The 26,785-nt window shown below is 39.4% G+C and overlaps 1 protein-coding gene across 7 annotated transcripts; it reads left to right on the top strand.

Moving 5' to 3' along the window:
- The first annotated feature begins 303 nt into the window (after positions 1–303).
- Positions 304–26,199, top strand: tcf3a (transcription factor 3a). 7 transcript variants are annotated; one of them, XM_030751704.1, is made up of 20 exons: positions 304–879; positions 4,567–4,666; positions 5,076–5,148; positions 12,720–12,793; positions 13,431–13,506; positions 14,140–14,180; positions 14,318–14,453; positions 14,847–14,896; positions 16,267–16,366; positions 16,773–16,900; positions 17,032–17,182; positions 17,291–17,349; positions 17,462–17,540; positions 20,124–20,200; positions 20,290–20,454; positions 20,589–20,700; positions 20,862–20,991; positions 21,224–21,465; positions 23,514–23,660; positions 23,754–26,199. In XM_030751704.1, exons 2-19 carry the CDS (start codon positions 4,613–4,615, stop codon positions 23,651–23,653), a joined length of 1,887 nt encoding a protein of 628 aa, XP_030607564.1. In that variant the 5' UTR covers positions 304–879; positions 4,567–4,612; the 3' UTR covers positions 23,654–23,660; positions 23,754–26,199. The 7 variants fall into 7 exon arrangements, with proteins under 7 accessions (XP_030607564.1, XP_030607562.1, XP_030607561.1 ...); XM_030751702.1 differs by lacking the exon at positions 21,224–21,465 and adding an exon at positions 22,861–23,102 and having other exon boundaries at positions 16,773–16,909; positions 20,293–20,454; XM_030751701.1 differs by having other exon boundaries at positions 16,773–16,909; positions 20,293–20,454.
- Positions 26,200–26,785: the final 586 nt, after the last annotated feature.

Here is a 26,785-nt window from a genome sequence, read left to right as displayed (position 1 = left end):
TTTAAACAACATGGCCAATTAAGGCAAACTTTATTATAATCTTACACATGTTTACCTTTAGTGAGGATGGACTCCCCTAACTGTTTGACACTTGGGAACATATATCGTAGCTCGGGTGCTGTTTGAGAACAAAATTAAAATGCAAGAATGCCCATAGGCAAAATGAGACTGCCCCCGAAGGTCGATATTTGAACATATTTGGACGGCCCACATGCCAATCAAATTTTCCTCGCATCCTATTGGTCCTCCCTCCGATATTATCGTTCCATCTTCTGCTGGTCTGGTCTGTTGGGCTTTCCGCCGTCCTCATCCGCCAGTTCACATAGATCCTCCACTGTCAAATTGGTCTTCAGATCATTTTCTGTCTCGTTTGTAGCAACGAAAAGCTGACATTTTGCGGTGTTTACGATAACAACTGCATCAGTACATAAGCACGCTACCGAAGCGTGCTTGACTCGATTTTTGTTTTGAACGTTTTTTTGTTTTTTTTTTAAAGCTGAAATCGGACACCGCTTATGTTATAGCGTCCATGTCCTCCCGCAGGCTGCGCTGCGGAGTGATATTACATTGGAACCGACAATGTGGAGGCTGTTAAAATGTCTACTTGGAAAATGAAATGGTTACAGTTTCTTTAACAGTGAAGAAAACGAGTAACGCAACAGTTATGGTTCGTGTGACAGACGCGTGTTCAGCTGCGTGACAAAGACGACAGCGAGTCGAGGCGACAGAGGAGCTCTTCATATTGTCTTTCCTCATCTTCATCAAGCCCACAGTCCGGACCACGGGGGGAAGGATCTTATCCCTAACTTTGTTTTTTTTTTTTTCTTCTGTACTCGAGCCGCTCATTTCTCCCGTCGGATGCCACATTGTTAAATTCAGGTAAATACGTGCTGATATACATTCATAACAAGCACATGCATGTCAAACAGAAGCGGTTCGTCATGTTGTTAGCGGATTAATAACCAAGTTTTTTTAGCGCATCGTTGAAGTTGAGCTGCGTGTGCCACAGCCGGGAAAAGTGGGGTCCTGGATTTTCGGCCTGAGCAAACTTGTAGTGTTATTACTGAGTACCGGGAGGTTGTCTGTGTTGGAAAAGACTTCTTTGTTCACTTCAAAGGGCTGTAGCGTTAAAGCACATTAGCATATGACCAGACCGAGTTAGCTCCTCCAGGATTTTGCTGTCCGTAGTAGTAGTAGTGTGAAGGTTTTATGGACACACACGTTAGCCGAGAAGCGTTACCACAGACAGGCGTTGCTGGCTGCTTTTGTAACATCTCTACTTGTAGTAAATGCGAAGCATTGCCAGCGCTTATTGAGATATTTTTTTGTTTGTTTGTTTTATTAATGTATGCCGGGACACTTAGATAAACCCCAAAGTTACGCAGCTAAAAATACGCCAGTAAAAAGTATAACTTTGGCATTATTTTTGCCCCCTTCAGCCTCTTTATAACCGTTAACCACAGCAAGAAGCAGCAAGAACACAGCTAAAGGGTTTAGTTTCTATTTCCCACTTATTGTTAAACCCCTATGCAAGAAATTATTTTATAGCATGTTAACATTACATATTATTTTTGTTGCATTTCGACCGTTCAGCTGAAACTTTGGGAGGGGGTACGGGCGAGTCTTTGTGTGCATCAGTGTCTCGTTCTGGTGCTCGATGTGAAAGCAGGCAACAGGTTTTTATGTCCTTTTAAACGTCCCGCAGGATTTTTAACCGAGCGATGAGCCAGTGAAATACAGGATCGCTCTCTTTTGAAGCCAGGTTTCAGGACTTGTATGGCTATTTCTGCCCTAAAACTTTTTTTTTCCCCCTCCTCCCCCACAAATGGGCAGGCCAAAGGTGGGGGTGCTCAAGACAAGCGTATGCAACTTCCATTTGTTAGGAGGGGCTGAGCAGTTATCCCCCATTTTGACCTCAGCTCACTGAGAGAAAATGTTAGATTATATACTGTCAACGCAATGTTTCTAAACCCACAGTTTCTCCCTGCTGGTAAGTCCGCAGTGCTGTTGTCACTATTTATCTGGCCTTTCTCGTTGTTAGAGTTTGTGTTTGCATCTTCTCTTGACTTCAGAATAAAGTAGGTTTTATTGGCTTTATTGTTAATGTTTATTGTTAACAAAGTTTTGAGGTTACTCACAATATTTCCAAGTAAATGTTGCACTGCTGTAGAGCATATGACAGTGGTATTCAAATTAGTCATATCTTAATGGGTTGGGCAGTACAGTTGTAGCTGTCATGCATAACTAAAATTGACTGGCTTTCCCCTTTTCTAGTGTAAATTTTTTTTTTTTTTTGTAGAAGAAATGCACATCTTCAATCATGTTATTAAAGTAATTAAAAAACAAAACAAAACGAGAAGTCATCGTAAGAAATATATTACAAATGGTCTTAAAGACTCACAAGTGTATACCCCAGCCTTATTGTTGTTTTTGTCTTTGCTAGTTTTAGTGTTTATTTGTCCCGCTGATATTCAGTACAATAAATAATATAAAATAAGAAAAACATAAAGGGTTATTCATCAAAACATCCTTTAAACAATTTGGGGGCACACCACAAAGAGGTCTCTGCCTCCCTCTGAAGGAAACTCACAAGGACTGATTAAAAAAAGTATATATATGTGTGTATTTTAAACAATTTTTAAAGTGTTTTCAGTTTTTATAAACTGGTATAAAAAAAAATAAAAAAAAACAGGAAAATGCATTGACTTCTGTTAAGTAAGGTGGCATAAACTCTTGCTTTACATAAACACCAGTGGTGATTATGTGCCTAGTCACCCGCCAAGGCTCATTTTAAGCCATGAAAAACCCTGACATGTAACACTCTCAAAAGATTGTAGACACAATGACACCCTCCTAATGGTCATCATTTGAAGATTGCTGAAGTGTATTCAATATTAAAAGCTGTGCTGGTGACAGAGATCTCAATGTTTTGTTTTGAATATATAGTTTTCAATGTTTTTACCATAATTTGTCATTAGTATTAAGGACCAAAGATTCAGCTATTGTTGTTACTTATTATAAATGAATTACCTGCATGAATAAAATAAAATCAAAAAATGTATATCTTCAGTTTGCTTTCAGGGCAGCTTTTAGAATAACACCATTTTCAAATGGTACAAAATAACGTATTTAAAGTGGCAAGACTTAAAACAAAAACGTTGTTAGATCAGAGGCAAAGGACTGAACCCCTAAAGTGAAAACTTGTGGAAACACTGCTGATTTTGTTTTGCGATTTTGAAAACTTAATCCTTTCATTAAATGTCTACCCTAATTCACTATACCACTGTCACATGGGCTTCTGTTTCCTGTTTATATTGGCATGTGTGTGCCCAGTGTATGCAGTGTTATATTCAATTAGTCTTTGTATAGAGAGAGATTATTTCTGAGACTGTGCTAAAATGCTGGTCTGAATTGATATTGCTTTTATTTTAAAATAATGCAGTTTAAAAATTTATACTTGCGTATTCATAGTGTTGCTGTATATTTGCTTGGCACTACTGATCTCAACTGAGTCAATTTTGAATTTAGTTGACATCTCTGACACAAAATTAAGACATGATTTCCTCCAGGTGGCATTTCTTCTTCTCTCTCTCTTTTTTTTGGCTTGTGGTTTGTCCACATTGTGTAGAAATGATACTTCTCAAGGTGTTTTCCACCCTCAGACTGCATTTTCTTTGATATTGGCTGGTTTACAGTGCGTGTTTAAGACTCCAACATACTGTTACCACTCTGTAAATTTTACTGAAAACAGCACTTGGGTTTTGAGGTAGGAAGGAGGAGTCTTGAGTCCAGGGCCTGGCTGACAACAAGTGCAGTGTGGCCTGTGGCTGAACCATGTTAGATGTGGGCTACCAAGAAAATTCTTAAAATTAGTTCAGTTTTTCATAACTTGGTCAGTATCTCTGTTGCTTTCTGGCAAGAGTGTAGCATTTGAATAGTAAAATTATAAAGCTGATGATTTTAACTGTAAACGCTCACTTAGTTGTGTTACAGGTTATGTATGTCTACCTTTGCACTATGCCATTTAATTGACTTCCCTCATGCTTTTACAATGCCTATATTACTAAAGTGTGGGACTGTGAGAAATAAATTTTATATGGACTTTGTGGTGCAGATCTATATATTGGGTTTATTGTAATGTTGCCAGGTATTAAAAAGAGGTTTTGATTACAGTCTTGTCGCTTTTCACGGGTTTTTATTTTGTCATCATTTGTTGCTGGTTAGATTATATTTTATTTAGCACCCTAATATTTTTGCATCCTTATATCTCAGCTTTTTCATTGGGGAATACAGTTCCATCATGACCATTAGGAGTGGCGAATGGCATCGTGAAAAGGACACTATATTTATACAGTTGAAGAAGGTGAATGATAAAACCTGCAACCTGATCTGAGTGTAATAACCAGTGTATATGTTTGGTTTTTATATTCACATAAGTATTTTTATAATTGGACCATATAACCTCCCTTTTTGGATTGGTATTGCAGAAAGCATCAGTTGTGAGAATAGTTAACCATCTAACAAAGACGCAAAATAAACTTACACTCTCCTTACTTCTGCTTGTAGTCGCTCTCTGAGACTGAAAAGGCCACGTGAACAGCAGCAGCAGAGAATGGCTGCAGTGGAAACAGACAAGGAGCTCAGCGACTTGCTGGATTTCACCGCGGTAAGATTTCTCCAGAGACTGCTTGAATTTGTATAGTATGCATCTCATACAATTCATAATACTCTCACAGATGGCAGATTATTGTGACTTTCATAACAGATCTTGCGCAGTTGTCAGGTAGCTTGAATATGAATGGCATTCATGTTTGAGTATGGTTTGGAGGACTGCAGCATTTACATCAGCAACCTTTATATGAGAACGTTGTTATGTACCTTTAATTTTTGGTGTTACTTGGTCAAAGCTGCATTGTGAAGATTGCTTTATGCCTGTCATAGCTGCTGGTTAAACAGGATAGGATAAAGGATAGGGTCGTATAAATTATTACCCAACTATCCTTTGCACAGATGAGGAGGGAAAGTCTTACACTGACTTCCAGTGGTTTGTTTACGCTGTCATTCCTCTCTTTCAGATGTTTGAGCTTCCAGTTTCAAATGGCAAAAACCAGCCGACAACTCTCAACAGCCCTAAGTTTGGAGGTTCAGGTGAGGAAAAAACTTTTAGACATTTGCTTTACCTCTGAGCCTTCTGCTTCAGATCAAATTCCCTTTAAAGATATAATGCAATAAATACCAGTCAGATTTTATTGTTGTCTTTTCTCTCAGCTCAAGCCTAGTGAGATATAAATTTTCATTATTATACTCCCTAGTACACTTCTTGACAGTAATATAATCCAATGAGGGGCTTCTTCCAGTGTCAGTATCCCACCTTCACTCACGTTTTTGTGGTTTGAATTGTAATAGAATAGTTCCTGCTCACCTCGTCTGGGTTTCAGACTTGATTATTCGAAAAAACGTCAGGAACGATTGTGATCTTATTTTACGTTATGCAGAACAAGCGTCATCTCCCTTACACTTCCTCATCCTCACCTTGCAGGTGTCCATTCCCTCACCTTCTCAGCTGTTGCCATTCAATCACTTAAGGACAAAGGCGGGGGGGGGGCAGCCCAGTTAATCTCCTCTGCTTACTCTGTGAAAAAGTGTATTCACTTGTCCCGTAATCTTCCACCCTACTTTTCTTCTCCACATAACTCATTTTCACCTAGATCTATTATCTATCCTCATCAGCAACCTCACCAGCCTGGCCATTACAGTTAGTTTTAAGACATATGCGCTGCTTACAGTGAACAAAGCCTCAGAGTTGCGCACAACCACCTGGTCTCCAGCTAGTTTTTGATCCCTTATGTGAAAAATGAGTTTACTCTGAAAAATGTATACTTGTCCATACCTGTTTATACTGTACCAAACTCCTCACCCTACATGGACATTTCTCTGCAACTCTTGAACTTCTGGACATGCAGTAGGTTTTTCAGCTGGCAACAGAAACAAAATGGGATATTCAAGGATAAGATGAAAGATGAAGGCATTCATTGGTTGGGTAGGTAAAGTTAATCTAGTTATTTGAGGGCCACTTGCATGTTCTTTTGTTATGGCAAGGTGCTTACTTACACAATAGACATGGACATAATCAATCCAACGGCTGCCAATAGTATTGCTGCTTCAGCTCTTCAACAATCATCCCGTTTTAAAAAAACAGCGGAAATTTTGTAGCAAGAGAAATTTCTACTTTAAGCTCCACGTGTTCATACATACTCTCTATTTACTTCAGTTTATGTAGTCTCGTTTTAGCAAAAATGATTATTGATGAAACATACAAAGAGTAAAGTAGTTCATTTAGATCTGTTACTTTTTCCTGCTGTGAAAATTCATCAGTATGTGAGTCTGTTACAATAGGCCTGTCTGGGCCCCTTCTTTTCCATCGAGTTGTTTGATTAGTCTAGGATCGTGAAAGAAACACCAGTTTCCCCATTAAAAAATAATCAGTCTAAGCGGTCAGCCAATCAGTGTCATAGGTGGGGCTAAGGCAGGTTGTGGGCCAGAACAAAGGAGGAGTAATGACAAAAGTAGAAAACAAAGTATCCTTCAAAGGAAGGAGAAATGACAACCGTGGCTTCATAGACAGCATTTCTTCTCATTTGCTCCTGACATTACGGTTTGTTTTTACTTTGTTCTGCTTCACTCTTAAAAGGCTAACAGAACCAGCATATCAACATGGTTATCGATTAGTGTTGGCTTAAAATGGTGTTAGGATCCAGTAGATACATTGGACCCTAGAGATTAGTAGAGAAATTCAGGCATCTCTGTAACAAGCTGAAATTGATCATAGTGAATGTTCTTTGTGGCATGACAAACTGGATTAACTTAACATCCCTTTTGCTTATACTGGGTGAATGTGTGAGAAGCTATTAAAGGGTTGATTAAGCCTGTCTGGGGCACAGTGCTTAATAATTTGATCTAATCTAATCAGTCTAAAAGATTGCGACATCTGGAGAAATTAGCAGCTTATATATGTGTGCGTGTTTGTTTGTGTGTGTGTGTGTGTGTTTTTTTTTTTTTTGTTTTTTTTTTTTCCTTTGGTACGATGAAATGACTTCCTGGAGTCGTGTCATGAGAGTGATGTTACGAGATCTGCCACCATCAGCCCAGCCACAGAGACCTATACTGAAACCTGTACTGTTTCTGCAACAGGCCGAAATACTGTTGTGTGATTGCAATTGTTGACTCTTTATCAGGAAATGACACACAACCCCTATTTTGTTGTTTTCATGTTTCAGTGTGTTAAAAGATTCTTGCATTTCACTTTTAGAATAAAAGTTTGTTTCTTAGGCTGTTGAATTTTTTTTTATGTAGCACATGGTCATACTTTTTTACAAGAAACTTTAGCAGTGGGGTAGGTCAGAGCAGTACACCTACATAAAAATTTGGAATAATTTAGAGGAAAATGTATTTCAGTCTGCAGTTCACATCTTTTTTTGTAAAACTTGGTGATGTTAAATAATGTCTATTCTTCTGGTTACAGTGGTAGGATTAGGGATGGGTACCAAAGCCTGGTAGTAAATGGGCAGCAGTGCTAAACCATTAAGACCTTAGTACGTTTAAGTGTCAGTTTTCTTCTCCATACTCCATCCTGTTTGTGAAGAGCAGTGACAGTTGCAGCATACACAGACATATACAGAAGACATAAGAGAGAGTCTCTTGCATGGGGGGGGGGGGGGGGGGGGGGGGGGGGGGGGGGGTCATGAACAATCTATGGAAACAGTGGAAGTGCATCTCATACAGGGCAAGAAATGAACGGTTTTCATCTTAGTTCATCTCTCATTGACTCACACAGGTTATGTTTGGATCAGTAGTTTAATGACATACTTAAACATACCCAGTCAACAGCCAGCTGATTGGGGATGTTTGAATTCAATCTGATATAGCATCATCTGTCATTCTGATAGTCACGGTGTTATGTTCAGAGCACTCGTGGCATAGGCACATTCAGTGTTAAAATCTTTGATTTTAACAGCATGTATACAGTTAATTCAAGAAAATAAAGCTGTAAAAAACAAACAAAAAAAACGAAGTACCATTAAAATACTGACTCAGTAAGCAGCATCATTAAGCGTAGCGGTATTGTTTAAGCCTTAACAGTACCCTACATATGATTTCTTTTATGCAACCCAGCTTACTCAAACTGTTCTTTTATGTGGAGCAGCTATTTGTTTTCTATGTGGGTATGTGGACGTTTAACATGTGGGGCTGTGGGGAGCCTCCCTTTTTAGAGGCTTCAGCAGTGATAATGTCTTCTTTGGTTTTATGTCTGTTAAATTCCTTTCACTCTTTTTTTTTTTTTTTTTTTTTTTTTTTTTCCTCAGTGCACTTTCATTTTTTGATTGCTGGAAACTGAGAATCCTAAAATATATTTTTAAACTTTGGGGAGAAATGCAGAAGGGGAGGAGGTAAAAATTTGCATGAAAAGTTTCATTTTTCAGACATGTTCGTGATTCTCAGCGACTGAAAGTCACAAGTTAAATCCGTCCATCTGCCCATCCATTTTCTTACCCGCTTATCCAACTTGGAGGCTCTTCCAGGTGTCAGAGTGAGAAGCAGATTTGGTCATTAACATTTTAATCCCTGACATTTAGTGCTGTTAAAAATCTAAAAAAAAAATTCACCTAGTTTCGGAAGATTTTTGAATGTATTCCAAGGGCAATATGTCAGTGGAATAGGTTGCATTGTGTTGCGTTTGAGCAGTTGCCGTGACTCACGGGTTAAAAACAGTCAGAGCTTTGCTATTGTGCATTGTTCAGTATTTCATTAACAGTGTTCACTCTCTTGAGATTTATCTGACATCATGCTTTGTGTCTGTGTGACTCATTTTGCCAAGGGAAGGAAGAAGTTGTGTAGACAAATGGTGCACTCAGTTATAGGTGCCTGGGGCAGTGTTCCTATAAAAATGAAGACATGTCTGCAAGTTTGGTCAATGTATGTGCCTGGGTTTTGCTCATGAAGCCTGTGACTCAGGCTGGCTGTCTGTTTCCAGTGTCTTTCTTCCTGTGTAATTATAGACTAGCCATGCTTAAAGGGGCGTTGCATGCTGGGAGGAGAAGTGCATTGGGGTTCTCCAGAGACTTTGTCTGATGTTACTCACCCTTCTCGTCATTTTCTCTTTCCAGTTGTGGTAGTCTGTCTGAATAAGCGCACTACTCATTATTTTCTCATGATCGTAGCACTTCAGATGGTGTTAACGGAAATGTGATTTGTAGAGAGCTATATAATTTCAAGTCACACAATAGTTTAAAACCCAGATTTTTTTTTTTTTTTGTATATTTGTGGAAAGATGTTTATATATATATATAAGGTTTTGTGTAGTATTAGCAATCTGATCAGATGTGTCTATCAAAACACTCAAAATTTTCCTATAGAACTAGATGGCATTTTTTAAATATTGGTTCAGTAATGGGGCCAGAGGCATAAACAAAAAAGGAGGAGGAAGATGAGTAGCACAATATAAGAAAAGGTAATGCATTACGAAGAATATGATTTGTCAGAAACAAGAAAGCCTTGTTGGAGGTAGTGAGAAAGAGAACAGAAACATGTCCAGTATGTGCTTATATTAGAGACAGGGTCACATTCTGTAATTTTTACAGATCTAAACATGCTTATGACTGCTGAATGGCTTTAAAACAGAGCAAGTACACACATTGATCTATCCATATCAAATGACACAAGATAATGTAAATTTGAGAAAACAACCAGAGAACCCAGTTTTTCTGGGCCATAACAGTTAAACTGTTCATTAAACTGCATTTCTAGTAAGGTTCTTTTTTTTAAATATAGTTGAGTGCTAGTTTCTCTGATAAAAATATAATAATTAATGCTACTATTTTAATTACTTCATCAAAGCAGTGTAACAGATTTGGTTACTTTTAAAATAACTTTCCTAAAAAGTTTAATTGGGACTGATTGTGGTTTTCATTAAGTTATATTAACAACATTATGTAACTTCCTGTAAATAGGGGGTCATGAGTCCTTTACCTACTACATAGTGGAAAAAAATCAGCACAGGACAGGTGTGTGTTTTGCATGATCTGCTGTGGTTGGAGAAAACCAGTGGGAAGCAACAGCATGATGGGAAAGAAAAAGAGCAGTTGTGAAAAGGTGGCACTGAATTTTCTTTTTTCAATTTATTTTAAAAAATATTTTAGCTTTCATCCTTGAACCTCAACCAATGACGTTAAATTTGCTTTTATCTTCAACACCCATTAACGCCCCTGAGTATTTGTAAAAAGGTCTTCGGTAAATGACAGGGGTTCTAGAGGTTTCTGAAAAGTAGAGCCCACTAAAAGGGGTAGGTGATCTCTCTAGAAGATCTTCTGGGATAAAAAGATAATACAGTTAATCCACATAGATTTAGTTAAATTTATGATCACATGATCCTAGACGGGGTTTTTTTGTTTTTGTTTTTTTGCTGCAGAGATACGTAGTATCTCAAAACAAATACAATAGGTTAAAAAAAATTTTAATTAAAATATAATAGTGAAATATGTATAAATTTAAATAAAATTAAGTAATAATTATAGAATAAAGGAAACTATTTCAAATTCAAAGCAAAATAAAACATATGGGTAGTAAAAAAAAAAATAGAACAAATATCAGATGACATTGAAGTGGCTCAGTGTGATAGTGTAAAGAGTAGTGGACAGTGGAGGGTTGAAATAAAATACTCTGCTTCTCTGTTAGACAGATGTGTTGCAAGAATAATTGTTTAACTGTCCAACATGTGCATAGACAACTGCCTGGAAGGGGTTAATTTAATGCCGTACAGCATGGAGACAAAGCGGATGTTACACGTGCTACTCCAACTTCAACTACAACACACGCTGATCACACTGAGTATCTGGGAAAAGGTCTGCCAAAGTGACAGGGCTTCTAGAGGTTTCTGAAAAGTAGACCCCACTAAAGGAGTGTGTGATCTGGGTATCATTTTATCTTTTGAGATAAAATGTAAAATCACAGTTGATTCCCACAGATTTTGTGAACTTATGATCACATGATTTTAGACTTTTTTTTTTTTTTTTGCTGTAGAGATACATAGTAACATTACTATATATGTAATGTTACTACTGAAATTATACAAATGGCTTCAAAAGTGGGTGGCTGTATTCACAAGCCACACAATTTTCAAGATCAGCTCAGCTATTCTTTGTCTGCCATTCTGTTTTCAGGTTAACAAAATAATTTGAACTTCTGAGATACACAGTGGGCCCACTGAATGTTGTCAAACTTGTGTCACAACCAGTCACACTTTTGCTAAATTTAGTAAGAGTGGACAGCACAGTTTGTTTTTTTTGTTTGTTTGTTTGTTTTGTTTTGTTTTTAAATAAAGCAATGATTGCTTGGAAAAACATATGCCAAAATAATATCATCAGTGATAAAAAAAAATTGTCAGGTTGCCTACCCCTACTTGAGTATCATGACCATTATAATTCAGGTTTCTCTTTCTTCTGCCTTACTATTTTCTTTCCTATCATAGAAGGGAAAATGCCACATGTTAATGTCCTGCTAATTAGCGAGATAGGTGTGATATGGAGCATGGTTCTGAATACATGGTATTAATGTCGATAAGTCAAACAGGCAAGCTTTAATAGTCCACTTCTGTAAGCCAACATTTCATTCTACAGTGCTGAATCTGTAAGTGGAAATTCGACTCCTTAAATATTTATAGTGCAGTTTTTTTTTTTTTTCAGAAATGCACTTTTAATCCACAGCAGTATAATGCAGAATAGAAAACACGGAGTTGGAGCCTTTTCTTGTATGGAGTGTGGGTACTGCTAACTTACAGCAGTAGCAATTGTTTTGTACATTTTCTTTATCATCTTTGATTGACATGGAGAGTGACAGGCAGCCATAGAGAGGGGACAAGACATTTTCTCCTTCATCTCCCATTCTGCTGCTGCTGTTTGTATAGATCACAGTTGTCACAGCAATCTAGCAGCTCTCAGCACAGTGGACCCATCACTCTGCTGTACTGCTGATCCTGTCATGATTCTAACCCGCCTCTACCCCTCTCCCCCTCCGCTTTTTAATTAGACAACAAAACAAAAATATGAATATTCATAGACCTGAGCTTCATTAATATGCACAATTATGCAAATCAGTTCGCAATTAAGCTTCAGCTTCCCCCTAGAGATGCTGTGTTGCGGTACGAGAGGAGATTGAGAGAAAGGGGACGGGCAGGAATTTCTGCTTCACCAATCCTTAAAATCACCCCTTTCAAACACATTCACCTCTTTGAACGCTGAGGTGCTCTGGCCAGGGATGACGTGTGCAGTCTATGTGAGATTGAGACCTTGAGTCTGTGTTAAGGCGAAGGTGTAGGCCAAGTGTGAGAGAATAGATGGGCTGTGCATGACTGTTGCCATGGAAAATGTAAAGGAGTGGAGTGGGAGAATGAAGAATGTCGAGGATGATTCTGGGAGCCTCATACTGGGTGTTAATTATTCAAACTTCCTACAGCTCATATCCACGCTATGTGACAGCACTGTCACTATGCTGTCTCTATGTGAGCTGCAAAGTAACGCTTCTCAGTGGAGGTTACTTTGAGCTGTCTGAAAAACCTGTATCAAAGCAAGTTCACTCAAGTTAGACATTTCTTTGCAAAGCTGCAACGTAAATCTGTGTCAAGAATTTAGCGGTTAAGAGACCTAACCCAGTGCTTTGTCTTGCAGGTATAGATGAGAGGAATGGGTCCAATTCCTGGGGAGCAGGGGAACAAAATAGTTCATCTTTCAACCAGGGAAGGGTACGGTTCATTCTCACCTATTACACCAAACCTAGTCATATAGGTGCTTAAACACTATCCCACAGATCACTGGTTTGTTTCTCACTGGTATTACCCCTTCAGTTTGCTCCTCTCAGAAAAAAACCCTAACGTTACAGCCCAGATTCCTGCCACTCTCAATAACTGGAACAGCCCTGAACCCATTGAAATCTAATTTTAATGGGCTTATCTCTAAACCATTCACATTAAAACATATTCATAGTTTAACCAGAACAAATCCAGAATGGTGGTATCAGGAGCAGTAGAATAGGATTAGATATTAATTAGAAGCTTTCTAATTACTTTTTTCACAGTTTATAGAAAGTCAATACAGCAGGCCTGTGTTGTAGAATCATATTCAGAGTCTCTGGCAGTGAAGTTGTTAAGCTTGAGAGTAACAGTAGACTAATAAGCTGCATCAGCTTTTATCTTAGATTGAGAAAATAAACAAAAAGTCTCAGATGCTTAGGCCCAGTAGGGGGTCTTTCTTAGACCCAGGAGCTTGAAATACATTGACAGAATACTTTTATCTGCAAGAGTTTATTTTTCTTACATGGTGGCTTTGGTCTTTATTTATTTTTGTTTCTATTCCTAATACCTTTTGCTTTCTTTCCCTCAGGGTTATGCAGAAGAAGGCCTTTACGGTGAGCAGGAGGGCATGGCTTCTGCTCCCATATTTGGATCAGGGATTGTTGGTAAGAACTCTTAAAACTAAACTGAAGCAAGTCATTGCAGCACAAACACCACAACTTTCACATTGCTTGTTTTACAGACCAAAGAGAGACAAATGTTAATGATGATAATAATAGAGCTTAATGATGGAAGAACACTGTGACTGAAAAACACAAGTTTATATGAATGGGTAGTGTGACTGAATCTGAAAGAGGAGTTGTTTAGTCGACAGAACAGCTATTCTTTGGTTGGACAATAATATATCAGTTTAAGGCAAAATGTTTTTATGGCTTAAGTGACTTGTGGGGAGGATGTGGAGGAGGGGTTTGTTTGTGTGCCGTTTGTGTGTTCAGTGTGTGTGTGTGTGTGGGTGTGGGTGGTTGGGGGGGTAAAGGGCACCCATGCACAAATAAAGCTGTCCCTTGGGATTACATTGGCCTATAGCTCCCCTCTGTTAACTGGCAAGGGAGGGGGGCAGAGTTTGTGAGCACAATTGCCCCTGAAGCATTTATAATGGGCCAGTTTGTCTTTTTCCTTTTTGCTGTCCACAGCCATAAATACCGCACGTCATCACATATACTTACATACTAGAAGGCATCCAGATAGAGAAAAGAAAATTGCCAGATTTTGATTTTTCATGCACTTTCCCTCAACAGGGAAAGCAGAAAGAAGACCGTACTCGTCACTTGGAATCCAGGTAGATGAATTTGAATGGGACATGTTTGCTGCACTGTCATCCCCATTCTCTTAAACTTCTTTTCACTATTTTTGACACTCATTCAGTTTTCTTTCTTTCTTTATTTCAATTCACCTCTCATATTTTGCACTCTGTAGCCGGCCTTCATGCCCACTGAGATACCCATACCCAGTCCTGATGCCCTATCCCCATCTGGTGCAAAGCCCAACTCCCAGTTTTATTCCTCCTATGCGGGAAGCAACCCTCGCAGGAGACCCTCACAGGACCCCATAGGTAAGAGTGCAAATCATTGTTTCAAGTGCAGAGTTGAACATTTAGAAACTGAATCTTGTGTCACATTTATCTTGTCTTGTTCTGATCTATTTTAAGGTTGTGTGTAAAATCACTTCTCCTGTTGAGGTTTTTAAAAAAGTGTCTGAAAAAAATCTCACTTCTTCTTAGTGAGAGAAAATGAAATTTCCGAGTACTCAGGGAAGAAAGTCAGTGAATAACATCAGCTTCATTATCTTTTGATTAGACATTAATGAGCACTAACAAATGTAGATTGACAGATTGATTCAGCTGGACTTCAGCAGCAAGAATCGCTGATTGTATAGTCACTTGTGCAGTAGGATCTTTTTGTGTAAGCTGGCTGATTAGATTTTTTCCCCGTCTCTGTCCCGACAGAATCACAGCCAAAAAAGATCAGGAAGGTGCCTCCTGGCCTGCCCTCCTCTGTGAGTACCAACATCCATACTTCAGCCCCGTACTGTCTCTCAGCCCTTGCATTCATTCCATGCGAGCCCATGTTTTAATGTTTTACGCCCCTTTTCACATTCCATTTGGCATCTGAGGCAGCTCCTTGGCTTGCAGAGCAGTGTAAAAGCTGCAGTACAGGACTTCCAGCTCTTACAGCTGTGCATCTGCACCACCACCACCAAGTAAAAAAAGGAATTGGAAAAAAGACACTCATTCACCCAGTCCCTCATTTGCAGTATGTATTTATGGTGTGTTGTATTTGTAGGCCCTTTACTTTATGACCACATTTCTTCCCTGCTGCCAAATATACTCGTTAGATCACTAAAGAGAATTCATACTGGGGTTTGATGGTTCTTACTCCTCATTTTTTCCTCCCACTCTTGCTCTCTGGGCACCCTATTTCCTCATTTTCTCTATCCCCACCCCCCCACCCCCACTACCATCACCCACAAACAACATCCCCCTCTCCCTCCCCCTCCCCTCTATCCCAGCTGCCAGAGAAGTTGGCTGCCATCCAGGATACGGCAGATGGTTCAGTAATTAGGAGTGCATCTCTCCGTTCCCTCTTCTCCTCTCCCCACTTTTCCTCTCCTTTTTTCTCTGTGTAATCAAATTACAGAAGAAAACTTCAGTCCATTTGGGTTTGAGTTTGTCAGACACAGTTTGATACTTGAATTTTAACAAACAATAGCCCTGATTGAGAAAGTTATGGCACCATCATAGAATGCACCAAATCCAACTGAAGCTTCCATTATACAGTCATATTGTAGCGCTGTGTCTGTAAACCATTCTCAGCATGTTTCTGTTTATTAGCTTAATATGTAAAAATGGTGGCCAGGGCCCATAAAAGTGCTGGCATGATTCATTCAGTACACACACCACTCTGTGCTCGAGCCTGCAGAAATGTTGTAATCCTCTGTTTATTCAATTTAAGTAGTAAAACCAGATAGAAAAAAAATTGATCCTAACCTTGGATTGAACCCAGACTTTTAGGGGCTATAATCAGGTACTCACTGCATATGTCATTTAAATGTTTTTATGTTTCAAATACCCCAGATAGTTTTTTGTTTGTTTTATGTAAGGAAAAAATATTTTTTGCTTATTCGCAGAATTAAGTTCAGAGAATCATCCAGAGAAAGTTTGAGCAAACCCACTTAAAATGTGTTGAGACAAATGCAAATTAATTTACTGCAGGCCATCCCTGCAACAAGTCACCTTATAACTTAGCAGTTATTTAGCTTTATCATGCTAAGTGTTCACGCATTGAAATTAACAGTGTTTTGGGTTTGTTTTTTGTTTTTTATGTTTGTTTGTTTTTTTTTATTTTGTTTTGTTTTGTTTTTTGTAGGTTTATACATCAGCCTCAGGGGAGGATTTTAACCGAGACAATGCTTGCTACACAGGCTCCAAGACAGGAAACGTCTACCCACCACCATTCTTTATGCAAGGTCAGTTGAAACAACATGTTTTGAACCTCCCCTTGTTCTCTGTGTTGGGTTGAAAAGTTCAGCCTGACCAAAACACTTTTATAAGGTCTTTGTCAATTGAGAGGAAAATTGCACACCTGTAATAGACAATAAATACCTTTTATTTTCCTTCGTAACTCGTACAGCTGGGAAATTAGTTATCTGCTATATTCTTCTGGAAGTGCAGATGAACTGTAGCTGCTGTAGTTGTTTGCCAGTAAACACCCTGTGGTGCCTGGGTGTTCAATGGTGCATCACGGTTGAATGAAGTGATCACAGTAATGTGACATGTCTCATATGTAGCCTTCATTGTCCTTTTATCTCTTGTGGCTGGTTTTCCCTCGCCCTCATTGCTTCCCCCCTTACTCTGCTGGATGTTCCCTGACAGAAGGCCTCCACCCGCCCTCCGACCCATGGGGCTCTGCCGGGTCGATGGTTCAGCCTGGTTATTCTGCCGTGCTGGGCAACACCCCCCATCTGAGCCAGCATGGTCCCTTCACTGCCATCAACCCCCAGGTCAGACTGGTAAGATCTGCATTCTCACTTAGGTTTGTTGATGAGGTCGACAACACACATGTTGACAAATGCATCATTAAGAGCTTCTGTCTGTCTCTCTTTTTAAATTGTTTCATGTTTTTGCTTTCAAGAAACGGCAACCTCTGCCCCTCTCTCCTCAAAACTACCCCCTGCATGGCAGTGAAGTGAACGGGGCTCATCCTGCTGGCTTCCACTCTGGCTCCAGCAGCTTTGGAGTCCCCAGCCACACACCCCCCATCACTGGCAGCGAAACCATTATGGGTAAATCCTTTAATGTGTACGCTTTTCTTCTCGAAAAGTGCTGTTGATGTTTTCTTTTAAAGGAACTACTATTCTAATTCATGATTATCACCCACCCCCCAAATTTAGCAAATCAGGGTGCAATACCTGGAAGTTCAGGTGACGAGATTGGAAAAGCTTTGGCATCTGTAAGTGATAATAATGGACTATAAATATTAAATATGATTGTTCTGATGCATAATACACAGGAATGATCATGTTGCATTTTATTAAATTAAAGCCCCAAAATTCTGTGTCCAGATCTATCCTTCAGACACAAACAGCAACGCTTTCCCTCCGTCCCCTTCTACTCCCTCTGGCTCTCCTCAGGCTGTATCAGGTGAGTCAGTGATTATAGTCCTTTAACCCTGAGGCCTCAAGGTCAGGTGGCTGTTTTGTAGCTTAGTTTGTTCAACCCATTTATTTGTTCTTTCCTGTGTTGTCCTGCAAGGCCATGATAAGTACTTGGAAACATTTAATGTTTTTATTCTAAGTCTGAACAGTTTGAAGTGACATTGTAGCTCCATCTGTTGGGCTAAAAGTGGAAGTAAGCCTTTAATTTTGTGTGTAAAGGGATGTTAACTTTTTTGTGTTTTAGGTTCAGTCAGTGTCATCAATAAATTATAATACTTATCCTTTCAACTTACATTACCAGGATAATTAAACACTGCATTGATGTATCTTGTGAGCTGCTGGATTTGGTTAAAATGGGATAGTGCTGATTACCATCTTAAGTTAGAAACATGGACTGAAGTAATCTTAGTTCATGAACTTTTGTCACTTGTGTCATTGAGTTCATGAAGGCCTTTTTCTTGCATTGGCACTGTACAAACATAGAACTGAGATAAGTTTGGCATCCAAGACTATCTTGACATTCAGGTCACCAGATTTGGCTGTAAGTTAGTTGTAAGAAATGTCTCTTATCACCAAACTGTTGCCACATTTGTGTGTGTGTGTAAAATTGTATTTATTTATTTTTTCATATTTTTAAACCTTTGGCATAATTGCAGGTTTTTCTGGCACAAACAAGGGTATTTTATTTGGATGTACTATAACTGTGGTGATATAACTACCCCATTCACAGCTTAACCTTCACTTGATCTTTCTCACACACACACCACCCAAATATAGCTTATGAGAGAGGAAGGGAAAATACCGTAAAAATAAAAAGAGGGGTGGGTTGCTTCCCTATTTGTCTATGCATTTAGTCCATGCATGATCTCATCTCCACCTAATACATCAGCACTTCTGTTGCTATAAAAAATAAAAAAGTAATGAAAGCAATACATATAAGATAGAGAAATAATTTTCTTTGAAATTTTATATTAAGTCTGTACTTTGGGAATGCCATTGTATATCTACTGTATCTACATCTTTACATTTACTGTCACATCACAGCAGTTTCACATGTTCAGTTTCATAAAATTACAGACCAGTTTTTCTCAGTTTCCCAGCAGTTTGATGGTTGGCTGCACATGACAGTGAACATGGTTGGTCTGCTTACAGTGAAGGCAGTGAGTCTGTCTTACCTTATTCAGAAATCTCTGCATTTCATTTTTATTTTTGACCATTAAAACATACATTGCACTTAATAACTAATGATATCCACAGTGAACTGTGATCTGTAATTGACTTGGAGTCAAAATTACTCATGAGCCATGTGGTTAAAACAGAACAGCTGTTTAAACAGTGAGTTCAGATGATGCTAGTTGTTTGTTCAGCAGTCTTATGTGATGGAGGGGGAAAAGCTTGAGATGGTAATTTTTGCATTTTCTGGTCTAAAGCATCTTCCAGTGGGTAGCGGTTCATGTTATGGATCAATGTTTTAGTCTTACAGAAAATGAAACTAATAATGTTTTTCAGGTCAGTTTCATCAGCATATAAATTGGTAAACTGTTTGATTTTCCAACTAGGTTTAAAGTATAGATAGAGGTGAGTACAGCCTATGCCATATAATTTAAATGTCAAACGAATTAAAATTATATCACTTTGAATATTGACATTAGTCAGAAAGAGACTTTCCTCTTAGGAATAGCCAAAAACAAAAATGAGTTCCTAAAAGAAATCAAACACAACAAAAGTAGTTAAACTGGTACACAACTTAAAAACCAGATCACTAATACAAAACTGAGTACGCCTGTTATTTCCAGTTAGCCTAATTGTACAACCATTACATGCCAGTGACATTACAGGAGATCTTTCTATTTTGGACGGACGGGGCTGTTCTTATCGCTATGTCTGCATCATGACTCCTCATGGAAAAGAAATACTAGAAGATTTAAAGGCCTGATAGGCAGCATTCACAAAAATGAAAAATCATATCACAAAGATTGTTGACCAACTAAAAATCAGATGAAACACAGCTGCAGCAGAAATCAGAAGGCAAAGGCCAATATACTACACAAGCTGACTTTTATAATCTAGCTCTGAAAAACTTTGAATGTGTGTGACAGCTCAGATGGTGAGATGGATGTTGTGTAATATCAGTCTCTACAAGCAGCCCAATATTGTAGGATGGAGCTTCACTAAAGAACATTAGAAAAACCCTCCTAATTAGTTGGTTTTATATGAAGTCCCTTTGTCTGTAATGTTTAATTCTCTCTACATAAAGCTTTTAAGCTGCTGGGCAGGTTGTTGAATCATCTTGTGAACTTGCTACAGTTCTGCTGGGGATTTAAGCTGCTTCTTCAGTCCCACACTGGGTCAGTGATGTTGAATTCAGGGCTGTGTACCAGGACTTCCTGTTCCACTTGTTGCCGAAGGTGGTTCTTTTTGACACTTGTTCGGGGTCGTTTTCATGCTGCACATTGAACTTGGGAAAGATTAGTGCTAATCTTCAACTGAAAGGCCAAACCTGCAAGGACGGCTACATATTTAAGGGCTTTTTTTTTTCTGAATATCCCTGTGATCTTGGTTTCTCAAGGCTCTGCATCCCAGTGGACTCGATCTTCTGGTCAGGCCACACCTTCACCTAACTTTGATGGGGGAATTCAGTCTATGGTGAGTCAGTTTCTCACTCTTCATTTTTATGAGAGAGCTCTGACTTCTGCCTTTATGCCTCATCATCAACTGTTCTTCTTTCTCTCTAGCAGAGTAAACTGGAGGATCATCTGGATGAAGCCATCAATGTCCTTCAGCGTCATGCCAACGGGCCAGGACTTGCTGAAATGCACGGTTTGCTCACATCAGGCTTAGGGTTACCGCTGGCCTTCGGCAGCGCAGCTGTGGGACTTCCCAGTCGCCTGCAGGGAATGGTGAGATTTATGAATAGCAGGATAGAAAAGCTGACTAAGTTTAATATTTAAGTTTAAATTGAAGGTATACCGTGAAAGTAGCATACTCATTTTGCTACTGTTATGCCAGTGTTAAAAATAAGTGTTGTTTCAAGGTGTCCAGTCACCATGAGGACTCTGCTGGTCTGCCATCTAGTGGGGGACTTTTGCATGGGCACCATGGGTCTGCATCTGTGCCACCGGGCTCTCAGCCTGAAGGCTTTTCAGGTATGATTTTCTCTTCGTGGTACCTTTCTATTTTGTACAGCATGTCAAAGAATTCTAATACTACACCTCCTTTTGACTTTTTAATGTTATTTTTTTTTTTGGTTCTTTCTGTGTTTTATAAGAATTTGTGCTCAGTAGCTTTGTTTCTGAACTGTGTGCAGGCCTGCCTGGTAACATAAATCGTTCCGCTGCTGCTATCAAACAAGAGCTGAATGAGGACGATGAGAACTGCTCCATGACAGACAAGTCAGAAGACGAGAAAAAAGAAATGAAATCCCGCCCTCGTACAAGGTGTCCAGAATCTTTTTAAACCTTATTAATGTAATCGTTTTTGTTAGAGATTACTCTTTATTGGCTCAGCATACTGTTGTAAATTTGACAGGAACTCAGTGTAGTTGGTATTTATTGCTAAAGATTTTGTAGCTTTAGCAATATGGTGTCTTTTATCAGGACAGATGTACACTAGTGAACTGTACCCATACTGTTGTTTCCTACCTCCTCATCTACCATGACTCCTCACTAGTCTGGATGATGAGGATGATGATGATGAAGATCTACCAGTGGAGATTAAGGCTGAGCGGGAGAAAGTGCGGAGGTTGGCAAACAACGCCCGCGAACGGCTACGTGTGCGGGACATCAACGAGGCTTTTAAGGAGCTGGGCCGCATGTGTCAGCTCCATCTGAACAATGAGAAACCACAAACCAAACTGATCATACTGCAACAGGCTGTTAACGTTATACTCAACCTGGAGCAGCAAGTTCGAGGTCAGTGGGTGTCCAAGGAGGAAGGAAGTGGAAGGGAAGGGCAACTTTACAAAATAAAACTCCCATATGGCTTCACTTTGCAGCTCCTGCCATGTCCTGCTATTCTGACATTAAAGATGTCTTTTTGGGATGATTATTACTCCATCTGCAGTCATAAACATACCACGTGATTTTAAACATTAATCTTTGTGCACTGTTTCCTAAAATGGCCAAAAAGCAAAGACATGGGAGCAACAAGTGAAGCTGTGTGGCTGTTTTTAGGACAAGCCCATTCTTCAGTACATCTTAAAACATTTTCATTTTTCTGTAATGCACACAGGACTGCTGTGTGCTCTGCATCGCCTCACTTATAGCTAGCTGCTTGTTTCCAGGGAAGGTTGCTTACATGTCTGTCTGCTTCACTTTTTGACTGCATTAACACTTTTTTGTTTACTCATTTGCTTTTTTTCTCCTCACTGTTATCTCATTATGTTTGTATTCACCTCTAAAGCGATTTTAAGTTATTTCAGCGTTTTAATGTCCGTTTTACAATTTCCTCTCACAGTATGCTTTATAGCATGAAAGCAGGGCTTTGTGCTGTGTATTACCTTGCTTTCATGTTTGTAGCACTGTCTTTGTGCTGCATGTTTTGGTCTTTCAAGCATTAACTCTTTAACTTTGCTATGCTGTTTAAAATAAAAAAAAGGTTTCGCCATTCACTCTCCCATCCCCTTTCATTTTCTTTACAGATGGCAGCAGCGAACTACTCTTCCTCTCATTCAGATAAATACATCTCCTGCTGCTGATGTATTTAACATGATGCCTTCAGTGTATCTCCTCATGTTTTTCTTCTGTGTCTTTCTACGTAATGCATTTGGCAGAGGGTGTTGCTTCCTCTCTCTCCTTTTCTGTCTCACTTGCCATAACTTTTCTCATTCTGCTGGACAGTCACAATAATCCCCTCAACTTCCACCCTGGACCCAAATGACCAAAAACTATTTTTTGGTGATTAGGTACCCTAAGCCTGGTCATGCTGGTCAACTGTTGCATTTTGATCCAGTTTGGGCTTGAAGTCCCTCAGTGTTGAGCTTCCTCAACCCACACACTGAATGAAAAGGTGTGCATTATAATTTTTTCATATTTTGCCCACGCACACACTCCTGCAGTACAGACCTGCTCCACTGAGATCTTCATTAGAAATGTCACTGGTCTCTTTGTGGGAGTTTGCAGTCAGTGTCAAGATCAAAATTTTCCAGGTAACAGAACAAGAACTCTGATAGGGAACAGAACAGTACTAGTTTAAATTCTTTGAACCAGTGTAACTACAATTTTAGCAAAACCATCTTACCTAGAGTCAGTGAGGGTTGTGATTTGGGTTTGTTAACCAGCCCCTCCAACCCCCACTTGTCCTCCCAGCTGCAGCCTTGTCTCTGTGACCGATGAGAACCTGACGGCTGAGGAGAAGGAGCAGAGGGAGCGTGACCGCCGCCTTGCTAACAACGCTAGGGAGAGAGTGCGTGTTCGTGACATAAACGAAGCCTTCAGAGAGCTGGGCAGGATGTGTCAGGTCCACCTGCAGAGCGACAAGGCCCAGACCAAGCTGGTCATCCTGCAGCAGGCTGTCCAGGTCATACTGGGTCTGGAGAAGCAGGTGCGAGGTAGGTCAGCCAATACATTACGGTCTGATCCACACAGGCAGCCAGCCATCTTTCAGACATAGCTGAACACAAGTTGTCAGTCACCTAAAGGACAGTCTCTTCTTTAATTCTGTTCCAATGTGTGAATTGCGGCTTTCTCTTTGCCTGTATCGCATACAAAAACAAAAGAAAGGAGACGAAAGGGAGAGCATCTGAGGAAGTATATCCCTGCTTTTCTGCCAAACACCTGCAGTTCTTGCTATACTTGCCATTCTCATGTCTTGCTTTTCTCTTTTGTCATATCCCTCTTCTATAGTAACCCATTTGTATGCTCACAACTCTGCTTTATGGTCTTTAAGGATTTCTCTAAGCCTAAAAAGTCCAGTTTTCTGTGTTTTTAATTAATATGTATTTTTTTATTTTTCTTCAAAGAGCGTAATTTGAACCCAAAGGCCGCCTGCCTCAAGAGGAGGGAAGAGGAGAAAGTGTCCGGTGTGGACCCCCAGATGCAGCTTGGTGGGGGTCACCCTGCTGTAGGAGGAGATGGACACAACCCTGTGAGCCATATGTAACTCTCAGGTGAGTTTACAGTGAGAACATCTACGTCTTTTACATTGTTTTCAGCGCTTGTTTCAATAGAAGATATTAACCTTTTTCTCTTTTCTCTTCTAGTTCCTGTCGATTGTACAGCCCTTAGAACAAGTGGCCTTAATATTTCATTGGCATGCATCTCAGCGTGTTAATTGACTGTTGGGAAACACACGCACACACCTTACTGACAAAGCAGGTGGCCACATTCCTGACGATGAATAACAAGTACACCAATACAAAAAGTGAAGAAGAAAGATTTATTGATCTCCACATAGCAACACATTAAACCGAGGACACTGGTTTAAAGAGTGTGGAAACTGGACATAAAACATTATGATCATCATGGTTTTGTAAGACATTTTAAAAATTGCTTTATGCTTTGGGAGCAAAACTTGTTTGGATCAAATGAAGCATTTGGATCAATTGCTCACGTGAGCAAAGTTAGGATTTGTATTGGTGGATAATTATTGGCATTCCCATCAGAAAAGGAGGTCTTACATCTTCACAAGCAAAGAGGGCGGATTTGTCTCTGTTCAGTTATGCCTGAAGTGGGCTTAATGCATAGTGTTTGGTTGATGGAAATCATAAATATGCTCTTGACTGAATTACAGAGGTAGGTTTGGAGATATCCTGCCAGTAAGAGCTTACTCCTCTATTTGACATGCTGGTAATCCGGGCTGCATTTCCTACATTTATTACCATGGCTGAAAAGGCGTCGCACACTCGCACTGGGTTCATTTCTGCTCTTGAACTGTGGATACCTGAACTCAAAGTCCTGTACGTCTGTTACTGTCACTGCCATGCAAGTGGAACGGAAAGACTGCCGGAGAGAGATTCACTGCGGACATGAAAACGTGACTCAGTGCAGAACCCACAGTGCTGTTGAATCAACCGCGCATACTGACATCCCAACCCCGCCTGTGAGGACTTGAGCATCGTTCTCAGTTTCAGCTGCATCAGCCCGCCCACATCCAATCATGAATAAAGACACTGTTACAGCATGATAAACCTACTTAACACAAGTCTCAGAGCAGTTTGTGTTGTGGTAAATTACATTTTGCTAGAAGACAGAAATAACTGAGTATTTAAAGGGATCATGAGTGTTACTGCTATCTTTTGGAGAATTTATTGCCACTGACTGACTTGTTTTGGTTGCTCTGTGTTGAGCGTTTGTTGTTCTGTTTGTTTTCCTTCCCCTTTGGAACAATTGCAGAGCCTGTTACAAGGATCTTCATTTTGTAGAATTGATTTGTGATTGTTTTTGTTTTTGTTTTATTTTTTACTCTGTAAAATAGTTGTAAGAGTTTTGTTTGTATCATTTGAAATGTTTTGTTTTTTTTGTTGTTGTTTAAATTGTTTTAAGTGTAAGATGACCCAGTTTAGATTACAGGAACAAAGTGAGGTGTTTTCTTGGGTGCCAGGTGTGGGGGGTAGAAATGACAAGAATCGTCTGGCTGCAGCATCACATGTTGTGACTATCTTATTTTATTTTTTTACTCCCTATTTGACCACAAACCTGTCAGGCTGTTTGTAGTTTGATTGTTCTGCTGTTTGACAGTTTTTTTCCTTTGGCTTACCCCCTTCTGCTTCAGGCTCTTTGAGCCTGTTGATTAATTTTGGAGGAAGGGGGGGTGGTGATCTGCACAATCTGCAACAACATTTGTTGTTTCATAATAATATTAAGCTTAAGATGAATCAAAAAGGGTGGCCTTGGTCATTTTCCTGACTGCGGGAGTTTTGATATTGGTTCTCACCAGTGCCTGAATACGTCTCTGCTACACAGCGGATTTAAGGAGTTCTAGGTTGTACCTTTTTATAATAGAGATGTATAAAAGCATATACACTTCAGTAACCCTTGTCAGCGTCTCAAATACCTAAATGAAGAATCACACTCCGTGACGTGCTTCTGTGTGTGTGTGTGTGTGTGTGTGTGTGTGTGTGTGTGTGTCAAGAGATGTAAGCTGACTTATCTGGTCTACAACTTTGATGCTGAAAATTGTACATCTTTTGTGTTCAGATTTTTACTTATGATTTTGTTCTAAACTGGCATGTGAATTGATACATATGTACAGCTGTATGATATGTCCTTATCAGCATTATCATTGCAAGCCGATACTGAAATGTAACAGTATTTCTCATTATTTCACAAATTTTGCCTATCGGGGTAGCCTCAGATATAATTTTTCTTTACCACTTATTCTGGTCTTTTCCCCCCACAACAACATTGTGTTTTTGTGATGTGGTTTATTGCTACTAAAGACTTTTTATTTCTTTACATATGAAAGATGTGTCTGCAGTAACCCTGTATCAAAACACAAGCACCTGACCTTTTCTGTCCTCCACAACAGGCGACCTGCTACAGATCTGTCTTCACTCATGTTTGGGGGCAACATCTATGTAGGCTAAGTCCTCAAAGTGCCTCCAGTTTCCTATTTTTTTATATATAAAGTAGATATTGAGAACTGTTGTGTATATAACAGTAATGTAGCAATAAATGTGCCATTTTTAATAAAACTTTCTCTTTTTAGTGTCTTGGTTTTTGAAAGTATAAATGCACTCAGATGCTTTTTTACTGGGTAACCCAGGATCTGTTTGATCTACTTAAATGTTCTGCAGCCATGTTTTTTATACATCTCTAAAAATCATTTGTGTCAGATATGATTTCCACATATGAAAATTTCAGTTTATCTGCTCAAAAGGTTTTAAAATCAGTACATCCTCTGTCATTACAAATCCAGAATCTGTGAATACTTGAGACATCTTGTACATCCATACAAACATCCATTCTTAATGTCTGTGCAGTGCAGGCGTGCACACCTTAGGATGGGTCCAGAATTTGCTTCTGTGCACCACCATATTGGATTTTAAACGATGTGTGCTTGAAGTGCCGATTTTCAGCTTTAACTCAAAGGGTTTTACAAAAATTTGCATTGTTTAGAGTCATTTTTATTAATAGTTCTCCATTTTCAGAGACTCGAAATTAATTGGACAATTAACAAAGCATCATTGTTTTAGACGTAAGGATTGTTTTAACTTGAAGTCTTTGAATGAATGCTTGAAGACGAGAATGAATGGACATCACCAAATGTTGTGGATCCTCTCTTGAGATGCTC

The sequence above is a fragment of the Archocentrus centrarchus genome, chromosome 17, assembly GCF_007364275.1.
Source record: "Archocentrus centrarchus isolate MPI-CPG fArcCen1 chromosome 17, fArcCen1, whole genome shotgun sequence".
NCBI lineage: Eukaryota > Metazoa > Chordata > Actinopteri > Cichliformes > Cichlidae > Archocentrus > Archocentrus centrarchus.
This window is presented reverse-complemented; position numbering and strand designations above follow the sequence as displayed.

Excerpts from the sequence above, each read along its gene's own strand:
- tcf3a (XM_030751700.1), top strand. The coding sequence starts at position 4,613 with ATGGCTGCAGTGGAAACAGACAAGGAGCTCAGCGACTTGCTGGATTTC. Across the intron at positions 5,149-12,719 it reads CCCTAAGTTTGGAGGTTCAG|GTATAGATGAGAGGAATGGG; the intron begins GTGAGGAAAAAA and ends TTTGTCTTGCAG. Across the intron at positions 13,507-14,139 it reads ATTTGGATCAGGGATTGTTG|GGAAAGCAGAAAGAAGACCG; the intron begins GTAAGAACTCTT and ends TTCCCTCAACAG.